General features: G+C 39.1%; 1 protein-coding gene across 2 annotated transcripts in view; it reads left to right on the top strand.

The window, feature by feature from the left end:
* The first annotated feature begins 592 nt into the window (after window positions 1-592).
* The window catches only part of LOC134082595 (NACHT, LRR and PYD domains-containing protein 3-like), a 47,375-nt gene continuing 36,008 nt past the window's right edge, over window positions 593-11,959 (top strand). Inside the window, exons 1-5 of one of the 2 annotated variants that reach the window (XM_062538423.1) lie at window positions 593-683; window positions 4,985-5,115; window positions 7,889-8,005; window positions 8,695-8,811; window positions 11,777-11,868. In XM_062538423.1, the coding sequence (XP_062394407.1) occupies window positions 5,015-5,115; window positions 7,889-8,005; window positions 8,695-8,811; window positions 11,777-11,868 (427 nt within the window). In that variant the 5' untranslated portion in view covers window positions 593-683; window positions 4,985-5,014. Of the gene's footprint in view, window positions 684-4,984; window positions 5,116-7,888; window positions 8,006-8,694; window positions 8,812-9,177; window positions 9,192-11,776; window positions 11,869-11,959 lie in introns of those variants that run through there. The other variant, XM_062538432.1, reaches the window with a different exon arrangement.

Raw genomic sequence — 11,959 nt, 5'->3', positions numbered from 1 at the left:
GAGCATTGTCAAAGTGACTATAGTGTCCCCTATAGTGGCACGTTTGCAAATGGTTGGCATGTGAGACCATAATGCTTGTCTTGCTGACAATTTAAGAGCTCTTTTCCAAAACGCTATATCCACCATTTTAATGCATTTTCATATGTTTTTTTTTTTTAATTATTATTTGTTCTCCAAATAATTTCAGTGGAACTGTAATTGGGTTATTGTTATTTGATCTATCTTTAGGCTACCAAATCAAAACAACACAACTGCACTTTTACTGATAGACCTATTACCTTCAGTAGCCTAGGCTACACAATTAAATAGCATGACTTAGTAATGTTTTCCATTTCAAAAATCGTGTCCTTTGTGGGTTATAATAAGTAATAAAAAAAACCCCTCTAATGTAGGCCTAATGCCTCAGAAAAGTCTTTGATGTTAAGAATAGGCCTACTAAGGACTTGTATTAGTTTTGAGGCTCATTCTGTGTGGACCTGTTGGCCAACCTGCACCTCTTGTTCGAGCCAGACTACAGCAGTGTCATCTGCGAAATGCGGCATCCTGAACACAGAAGCCTAACTGAAAGCGAAAGGTTGTAAAGTTGTTGCCGTTTCAGAGTTCGCGAAGACGGATGTAGCGGACAGCCTGTGTTGGAGACGTAGGCTATTGAAAAGTTGATATTTTAAAGGACTTATTTCGTGGTGAGTAGCGAAAATGGAAGAAAATGCAATGGAAAAAATGAAAGGGAATTGTGATATAGATATTACTTCGGATATGTAGGCTATTAGCCTGCTTTGTCTGACGATTTTTATTTGGTATGGGTAGCCATTTGTCCTGGTCAATATCTGAGAAATAAGGATAGGCTATTACCGATAGCTTGTATCATGTAGCCTTGTCTGCATAGGTCTACCAGGCTTGTTCATTTTAGAGACATTTTGAAATGCAGGCTACTTGTTTCGGGGTGAGTAGCCTAATGTTGATAAACTGGGGGAGACCGCACACTCTTTTTCCGATGTCGTTTTTCAAGTTTGTCTTGCTATGCATCCTGCGACCAGCAGCACCTCGAAAGACCCAACGGTATTAGGCTATACGTTGGTTTCACTTTTTTGTTGACAGTAGATTGTGCCAGTATGTAGTAGTCCTACTGAAAATACGCTTTTCATTGTCTGAAGGCCAATGTCATATGGTTATATAGCCTAGGTCAAGCCAAGGTAACTTTAATGTCCCCAAGGGGCAATTTCTGTGCAGCCAGCTAGCAGACAGGAATACATAAGGACAAGACACACAACAACAGGATCATTGGCACTGGTTTGCTAAATTAGACTCTGGCAAAGTATGTCTGTTAAGACCAGACCTGAGTCTGTTTTTTAATTAATCCACCTCAAGTCTTATATGTTTTCTTGTTAATTATCATCATTATTATTATTTAAAGGATTTTACCTTGATTTATGCTTTCTTTTTTATTTATTATTATTATCCTTTGTTTTAATGTTTTATTATGATTTTTTTTTATCACTCTTTGCCCATCTATGCTTTTTCTGCTATTACTGTTTGGTTTAATTTATGTAAAGCACATTGGATGAAATGCGCTATATAAATAAACTTGAGTTGACTTGACTTATACATGTATGAAGCGGGCAGTCACGTTACACCTGTTTGCACAGCATTCTTTCTCTAGCTGACATTCATCAAAACTAATCCAACAACGAGCAAGGCAAGAGTTTTCACTTGATTTTGGTAGAAAAATACGTATTTATATATTTTTCTTGAATAAATTTACTTTATTCAATGTTGATTCCCCTCATTCTTTTCATTGTGAGGCTATAGGTAGGCTACACATTCCCAAAATATGTTGAATCGCTTATGTTAACACAATTTTGAGGGCTATATTTGTATATTTGGAATTCAGCTCTTCTAATTCTGATATTGTTGATGTTAGGGATAGATTACTGAACGGGCCAACCTGACCCAGGCCCACAACTCTGTGTGAAGCTGCTATGTTCTCCACCCATGGTATTGGAATAGGGCTACTACTCAATTAAATAACATGGGTGATATTATGTGATACAGTATGTCTTAGTAGAGCCCTCAATAGATAATGGTATAACTGCGTGATGATGGTTTTGCGTGTATGTGTGAGTATGTGAGCATGTGTCTGCGAGACCCATTCTACTCTTCTCTCAAAGCAACATGCTAAAGTAAATATCTGTGGTTTTCCTGAAAGCTGTATCGTAGCCTACTGTACGTGACAAAGAGATATAGCTTACGTGACAAACAAAGTTTTAAGAACCTTGTAACTGATGATTTGCCTAGCAACATGTGATGCAATTTTTTAAATGATTATCAGATTAATTCTGAACATGCTGACTTAAACTCTATATTAAAAACAGTGCATCCTGCACCTAAAGCCTTAGTTCACCAGGAAGGACAAAATGCTCTCACAAGTTGAATACAACCTTTTTATTTTAGCATTTGCTGCTGTGTATCTTATTTAGCAAGTCCAGGATTTCCCAAGAAATCCCAAAGCACATGTATGAACAGGTCAGCTTTAGATAGCTAAACAGGTTTAGGGTTTTTTTCTAATGCACTTTTTCAAACGCAACGTTCTGTGCCACTTGCCATCTGTTAGACGCTACTGTCCCATGCAACCCACCTACTGTACTGTGCCACCCACCTACTGTCCTGTGCCACCCACCTACTGTCCTGTGCCACCCACCTACTGTCCTGTCCCATCCACCTACCTACTGTCCTGTGCCACCTACCTACTGTCCTGTGCCACCTACCTACTGTCCCGTGCCACCCACCTACTGTCCTGTGCCACCTACCTACTGTCCTGTGCCACCCACCTACTGTACTGTGCCACCCACCTACTGTCCTGTGCCACCTACCTACTGTCCTGTGCCACATACCTACTGTACTGTGCCACCCGCCTACTGTACTGTGCCACCCACCTACTGTCCTGTGCCACCCACCCACTGTCCTGTGCCATGCCACCTACCTACTGTCCTGTGCCACCTACCTACTGTCCTGTGCCACCTACCTACTGTCCTGTGCCACCTACTACTGTCCCATGCCACTCACCTACTGTATACTGTAGACCTACGAAATATAAGAAAGCTATTGTATGCCGATATTTTGGGATACACAGTTTGTTAGACTGCATTAACCAAACGTGCACATCATTTTGACATTTAGGCAAATATCACGGTTTGAGTTGCTTTAAAGTTGATTTAAAATAACCCTGTACTTTTGTACCTCTGGCCAAAGGCACACTCATGTGTACTGATTATACATACAGATGTATGCAAATTGGAACTGTAGTCTTAATCTTATTTGTTTTCCAATTGAAGCATCTCGATGGATCATTCATTTCAATAATTATGCCTATCTATCTACTGTATCTATCTATCTATCTATCTATCTATCTATGTATTTTTTTACCAACTTTCTTTTTACGTTAGTCAATAGGCTACGAAAGTCATGCATGTCAAACTTTGTTTGAGACAATTAAAGCTACGTACTTAAAGTGTAATTCACACTTTTGAAGCTGTAGATTGTGTATGTAGTCTGCGCCTAGTGAAAATGACATTCCCATTATCGCCAAAGAAGTCACAAGTTCATATTGTTTGAATAATGCAGACATGTGAAATGGCATTGACGTTGCTCACTTCCCATGGTTCTGTGTCTGCTTTTACTGGGAATAATATGGGGCTTTACAGTATGTAGTATCATCTGAATTTGCCTTTAATTGCTCCCTCCCAAATGATAACTGATGGAAATATGTAAATATGGTGGTAGATAGACAGATGCATGTGAGCGTACACACAGATGCACTTTCAGTTTTTATAATACATGAGAAATCTGCATTTACTGTGAAATTAAGTCATATAAGCAATAAACAAAAAAAAAGGTTCTATCTGAATATAGGGATGTGTTGGCAGGCAGGCACACTTTCATCATGTTCAGTGTCCTAGTTCAGTGGTCCTTAAACTTTTTGTCTGGTGACCCTGCAAAACACATTGGCCAAGTGACCGCCTTGTCTCCATCCGTCAAAACATTGTTTTACTTTAAAAAATGTGTCAACACCAAAGGTTCTGTCAATGACAGCCTTTAACAATCTGATATTTTACAATGGATAACTAGCACTCCTTACTATAGTAATACCAATACTGAACAGTCTGTTTTGCCTAATTTCGTTGTCATTGTACTTGTACTCTGCACAATACAATAAAGTTGAATCTAATCTAATCTAATCTAATTTTACACTCGCTTTCAGTTCCCTTGTTTTGACAGTTACAGTAGTCTGCTGATGTTAGACAGTAAGTAAACACATATGGGTATTTATGTGCGGCCTGTCAACATTTGTAAATCTACCGGTTTGTTTATTCACATCAGTTAACATTTAGGCTAGCCTCAACTTTACAAATGAACTTCTAGATAAATGTATTCTAAGGTATAAAAGGCACACAGTGCAATATTCCGTGAATGTCTATTCGGTGTGTTCTATAACAGTCAAATTATCATTCTGTGATATTTGATTTCTCTATACACAATTCAAAGAAATATTTCAAAATAAAAGTAAAAAAAAAAAAAACTCATTTTTTAATATGATCAGTTTGGACCACCACTTTTACCATGACGAAAATCACTGTATCAATCTATCCACTTGTCTCTATATTACTTCATTAGAGACCCTGGACACCAAGCTCTTGTGTGTTTTTATTTTCCGAACGTCTAATGTAGATACATGCTCACCAAGTTTAATACGTCCCAGTGTTTCAGTGTCCAGAGAAGCGTTGAATAAAAATCAGACCGTTGACAGAAAAAAAATGACAATAATTTACATTTTTAAATTTGACTAGCAGAGGTCATAAATGCAGAAATAAGTTATAAATATATAAAGTATATAAAGTTAGTAGATCAATTCTATCATAAATAAATTGGTCTAATAATACCAATACTGCATATTTTACATGTGAAACTACATTTCCCTCCTGCTCAGGTTTAGAGAGACTCTCCCACTGCTGCTGGGATGAGTGACTCTCAGGAGAGAGAGGAGGCTGCAGAGTCTGGAGCACACAGCCGTGAGACCATGAAGAGTGATGAAGATGTGCATGAGACGAGCTCTGGAGGGTAAGTTAGCCTATCACAGCTCCTTTCTCCTCCCAGTCTATAAAAAAATAAAGCTCCATAGTGCTGTCTTTTTCACTTGGCTTTCTTATGCTCTGAAATTGTTTTAACTAGTGCAGTGCCCGTGCAAACAATGTTTTCCAAGAAACGTGTTGCCCAATGACGTTGATGCAGGTAGATCATGTTAGATTGGTGATGAGAATCAGGCCTGTGCTGTTAGAGCTTTTTACTCTTTGCAAGGTAATAAAAAAGTGAAGGGGAAAGGCGTTTGAGTTGCAGCTAATGGCTATTAGAAACATTACATACCCGTGCGTTTTTGCTGTTGTTGGGAAATGATAGCCTAAAGCTAACCGCATGCATGGCCCGTCTATGCCATGGCCATGCCAGTGCTATGAAGCGCAAGGCAACCGCGGTTGTTGATGAGTAGCCTATGCAACGTTACGTGACTTTAACAGCCTGCTTACCAACATGGGTGCATGTGTGTCGGACTCAGCATGTTTTACAGACATCCCAAGTCTCCCAGAAGTTCCGGGAGTCTCCCGCATATTAATAGCGACTCACTGATGCCCGCAAATTACTTAAAATCTCCCGGAATCTAGAGCGAGCGGGCAAGATCGCGCACACACGACACAGACTGTGCTCAAAACCGCGCACAGCATCTGTGTAGCGCGCACACGACAGAGAGGCAGAGCGAGAGACTGTTCATGTGTGTGATAGTGTGCATTTGTGTCTCATGAAGCATCCTGATTGGCATGTTTCGGTAAGTCAACCAATCAATTTCAAGTGTGGGCGGGATTATATCTCTTCTCCCGAACCGTATCAATAGGTTTCATTTCAAGTGCATATTATTCAGGCCGGCTAGTTGCCAGGGCTACATGAAAACAACAAACTCCTTAGACCTGTTTAAAGTTGCAATGGAATAAGAATAAAAGCCGTTTACATTAATAGTATAGAATAATAGTATAATTCTTACATGATTAGAAGTGCATTGGACTATAGCCTGTATTATTGCCTTGTCTTCCTCTTTTTTTTTTTTTTTTGCGGGGGGGAGTGGGGGGTGGTAGGATACCTCCCTGAAATGACTTTTTGTAGGTTGGGATGCCAACATGAACAATCTTGAAACGGTCCGTTGTTTACATGAGACATCGTAATTTCCATGAACACGGAGTTTGTCAGCGAAATGGGCTTTTTTGTTTCTATGCTGGAGTAAGTGAGAGTGAGGGGGAGTGGCTAGTGCAGAGAGCGGTAGAATTGTGGGATTGCGGCAGAGTTGTATTTTGTATTTAACGATATCTTTGTCATTTTTTGTCCGAACATGACCAAACTTTGCACTGCACTCACGCATGTCATTAGCAATACATGTGTCAAATTTTAGGTCAGTTGGATGAGTGGTTTGAGAGTTATGCGTGGAACACACAGACAGAGTGACACACAGACAGACGTTCCTTGCATTAATAGATAGACTAGTGCAGTGCCCGTGCAAACAATGTTTTCCAAGAAACGTGTTGCCCAATGACGTTGATGCAGGTAGATCATGTTAGATTGGTGATGATGTAGAATCAGGCCCGTGCAGTTAGAGCTTTTCACTCTCTTTGCAAAGTAAAAAAGTGAAGGGGAAAGGCGTTTGAGTTGCAGCTAATGGCTATTAGACACATTACATACCCGTGCGTTTTTGCTGTTGTTGGGAAATGATAGCCTAAAGCTAACCGCATGCATGGCTCGTCGATGCCATGGCCATGCCAGTGCTATGAAGTGCTAGGCAACCGCGGTAGTTGATGAGTAGCCTATGCAACATGACTTTAACAGCCTGCTTACCAACATGGGTGCATGTGTGTTGGACTCAGCATGTTTATCCATGTTTATGTTTATGTGAGACATCGTCATTTCCATGAATGGCAACATGTGAGTTTGTCAGCGAAATGGGCTTTTTTTCTATGCTGGAGTAAGTGAGAGTGAGGGGGAGTGGCTAGTGCGGCGAGCAGAAGAATTGTGGGATTGCGGTAGAGTTGTATTTCGCTTAATTTAACGATATCTTTGTCATTTGTTGTCCAACAACGACCACACTTCGCACTGCACTCACGCATGTCATTAGCAATACCTGTGTCAAATTTTAGGTCAGTCGGATGAGCGGTTCGAGAGTTATGCGTGGAACACACAGACAGACAGACAGACAGACACAGACAGACGTTCCTTGCATTAATAGATAGATAGATAGATTTACTTTATGTGGCGCCCTCTAATGGACGGCTGACTATACTACTCCTTGGGTTACAACAAGCTTCTGGCAGATTTCCATGAAACCTGGTGTATAGAATGAGCTTGAGGAACCCATTAATCTTAAAAGCTGATCTAATGTGTAGTTTCAAGAGTTGTGTCTGGGCAGTGAACAATGTTGATTTTGCTTACTCTAGTTGCAAATTGTTGTTGTCAAGCAACAGTGAGAGACTGAACAATGAACAATGAACATGTCCCTTGGTCTCTTGCTACAACTGTGATGCAGGCCTTAAGAAAGTATTGACAGTGGCTGTGTGTATGTGACAACACTAACATTACGGATTCTGCAACCTATAAACATTGTTTGTTGAAATGAATATAATCTGTCAGTCTCCCATGAACATTAAAGCTGATTTATTGTAAAATTGTGTTAACAGCCCATAGCAATGTGTGTGCATGTTAGATGCCTTCTTTCTTAGTATTGCCATATGTCTGATGACACCTTCATTTGTATAACAAAGTGAAACCTGTATTGAATGGTCTACTTTCCTTCAATTACCAGACCAGATCCACACAGACCTCCATCTCCAGTGCCCAGCTGTGTGTCTATGAAGAGTGATGGGTCCATGCGTCAACCTCCATTACTCGACAGTGGACCAGCTGCACAGTCTAAATCTGAGTTAGTATAGTATTTGCATTTGTGTGTGTGTGTTAATGATGTATTTTTGATGTCACATTGATGTTCTCTATCACCCTTCTCAGTATTCTAAGGTCTTACTGTGCGAAGCCCCAAACTGTGCCTGAGTGGAGATACGTAGTGGCAGAACTGACTATGCTCCTCAGGGGCAGATAACACATGAATCTGTAAAAGATTGTTTATTTGTGTACATTTTTATTTTTATGGGCCCATTTTCTCTTTTGTCTTTTTATTTTGCTTTTATATACAGCTGTTTTCCTTGGTTTTGACTTTTGTTTCTACTGTGGTGACGGTCAATGTTTGTGTGCGTAGTTTTGTTGTGGAACTTTCAATAAAAAGTTAATCACAAAAAAAAGTATTCTAAGGTCTTAAGAAAGTGTGTGACAGTGGCTGTGTATGTGACAGCACTAACATTATGGATTCTGTAACCCAAGGGTGTAGGTTTAGTCTGAGCCTAGACCCCCCCCCCCCCATCCCCCCCATCAAAAGAGAGAAAGGAAAAATGAAATAATGTATGATGCACATGTTGGAAAGTGGAAACAGTGTTTTGCATTCTATTTCTATCTTCAGAATGTCGAGCCCATATAAATGCATTTGTTTTTGCTGCCTGATGACCCCTTCATTTGTATAGTATAGTGAACCCTGTGTTAAATGCTTTACTTTCCTTCCAGACCAGATCCACACAGACCTCCATCTCCAGTACCCAGCTGTGTGTCTATGAAGAGTGATGGGTCCATGCGTCAACCTCCATTACTCGACAGTGGACCAGCTGCACAGTCCAAATCTGAGTTAGTATAGTATGTGTATTTGCGTGTGTGTGTGTGTGTGTGTGTGTGTGTGTGTTTCTGATGTACTTTCTCTGCCTTTCTGTCTGTGGAAGAGCATAGTCATGACTAGAGGCAGAACGAGATGGAGAAGCAGGAGCCAATATATTAGCGGGAACCTCATTTAAATATTCAGAATCTCTTCGGGCAGTTACTTCCAACCTCTTTTTTTCTCATTCACATTGATCACTTTCAGAAAGTACTTGTCATAGTACACTAAAATTATGGATTTTGCTTCAAGGGTCGTAGGTTTGGTCTGAGCTTTGGTGGGAATACTACAGTGATGGATCCATGCGTCAACCTCCATTACTCGACAGTGGACCAGCTGCACAGTCCAAATCTGAGTTAGTATAGTATGTGTATTTGTGACTTGGACTTGGACTCGACTATCCCTTCTCTGACTTTACTTAGGACTTGACTGCTAAGACTTAGGACTTACTTGTGACTTACCAAACATGATTCCACCTCTGCCCATTTCTCTCGTTTGAATTACTCACAAACCTGTGATTGGGTAGATATGCCACGTATGTAAGATGAAAGAGTATAAAGCAATTCATCTACTGTAATTATATTTTACATTAGTCTGACCCCAAAAGTCTGCCATGACTGAGACTCAGGTCAAAGAAGTTTAAACCGATATAGCCTACAGTATATCTCCACTTTTGGTTTGCATTTCCATCAGAAGTTTGGTCTTAAATTTAATTTAGATGTGGTATTAAAAGGTCATAAAAAGTCTTTAATTTAACTTGTTTATACCTGCAAAATGATAACTGCATATAGCTTGGCTTACCATATGCTTTTACTGTATGTGTTTTTGTGTTAAAGCACCATGGCTTATAAGCCTGATCAATTTCATTGGAATTACTTGATAATAATAATTAAATGATAATAATAATAATAATAATTATAAAAAATATGTGTGTATATATATATATATATATATTTTTTTTTTTTTTTTTTTTTTTTGTTTTGTTTTGTTTTGTTTTACAGTGCACTGCATGAATCAATTTTGTAAAACAAAAAAGAAATGCTGGACTATTTCTAGACATTTCATTCATGTGCAACTGATGTACATGACAAAATAGAGTAAATCCAGCAATTTTTTTATTTTTATTTCAGTACACACTCATAATGTATTTGATCACATACAGTATTATATGCGGGAGTACATCATTTCACTATCACATCACATTACTTTAGTAGGCTACTTTAGTGCTGGCCTGCAGCAACTTCTTAGAATATGTTCTCAATATGGAGAAATGTTTGATATAAAATTTAACTCAACGAAGAGTGTGGTATTGATCGCCAGAACCAAGGAGGATATGAAGTGTGTATATCCTTCTTTCTCATTGGCAGGGGAAACACTAGAGGTTGTAAAGAAAGTCAAATATCTGGGACATGTGATAAGAGATGACCTCTGTGATGATGATGATGTGCAGCGTCAGTGTGGAAAACTGTATGGGCAGGCAAACATGCTGGCACGCAAATTTCACATGTGCACTACTGATGTGAAAATCTCACTCTTTAAAACCTATTGCACTCCACTGTATACTGCCCACCTGTGGTGTAATTTTAGTGAGTCAAAAATGAAAAAACTTCAAGTGGCTTATAATGATGCACTGAGAATTGTGCTTAAAATTCCCAGGTGGAGTAGTGCCAGTGAAATGTTTGTATCCAACAATGTGCCCACTTTTAATGCTGTTTTAAGAAATTTTATGTATAGATTCATGTGCAGACTGACAGGGTCTAAGAATGAGGTTATTGTCTCCATAGTGGATGTTTCTAAGAGTGACACAAGGTACACATCTTGCTTTTGAAAACACTGGACCCATTGTCTGTATAGGTTGTATAAATGATGCATCATATGCTTTATTCTTAAATGTCTTGTATTGTTATATATTTATTCTTATTTGTACTGTGTTGTCTCTATGGACCTTTGTGTCTTGAATAAAGTTGATATATATACTGTATGTGGCAAAATATACAACTCATGTCTAAAATACCCTGTGTGCTGTTTAGTGGTTGTCAGTGATATTACAATAGTCTTCTTTAGCCATACAGTATAAGATCGTATCTACTGTATCCTTGTTTTGTGATTTGTGAGTGAACTGGCAGTATGGCAAGGCATGCTTTAGTTGAACTACACATTTTGACAAATTTAAGTGTGCATTTGACATTACATACCAGATTGATTGAAGCTCAAAGTAATGACCATCTTGGTCGTATCGGGTAGGCGTGGTTCTATGTATGCTACATGTGGAGATATAATCCTCCCTACCATAAAGTGGTGTTGACATTTATTTGCCAATAAACAGATTAGAGTTTGAGGCTGGTTGCATTGGCTTAATCAAATTCACTTCACCAGAGATTTTGCCCATTTCAGAGTGCCCTCCTTGACATAGCTTTTCCCGAACTTCTCGTATCACCGGAGAAATTTCATATGTCTGAGCATATTAATATCATGATCATTTTTTGGACTGGAGCTGTGTCATTAAAATGCTATGTGCTTTTTTTTATAAAGTTGAATTCCATTTGGCTAAATTCAAGGCATACTTTTGACATTGGTGTTTGAGCTCATATTGATGTTGAATTGATATCAAATGCCCACTGGGAAAGTGCTGCTCCATGTCTGCCATAATAGGTAGTGTATCCATGTGGAGAGGCCAGTGCCATGTCTTCCCATAACCATATTTACCTTTCTGCTAAATTTGAATATGGGACTCCTGATGTCTAGTGATACAGATCACATATATACTGTATATACTGTATGTTTGTGATATAGATATATGGATACAATTGTCCTGTATAATGGACATGGATAACATTGTGCTATAAATTGATGTTTAGTGATATATGACACCACAACCATACAGTATTGCTATTTATATTTACCTTTATGCTGACTGACTCCATGTTTATGTGCTTGTAGTGAGTTGACGGCTGATCAGTCGATGGGTGGAGTGCATGAACAGGCACTGAGTGACACCATCACCTGTGAAGACAACATCAACAAGAACGCAGGTGAGGATCAGATAAATAATAAGCAGTATAAGGAATTGGAACAATGTTTTATAGTCAATAAATGTTAATGAACTGTAGTTTTTTAATATGG

The sequence above is a fragment of the Sardina pilchardus genome, chromosome 1 (assembly GCF_963854185.1).
Source record: "Sardina pilchardus chromosome 1, fSarPil1.1, whole genome shotgun sequence".
NCBI classification, from domain to species: Eukaryota; Metazoa; Chordata; class Actinopteri; order Clupeiformes; family Clupeidae; genus Sardina; species Sardina pilchardus.
This window is presented reverse-complemented; position numbering and strand designations above follow the sequence as displayed.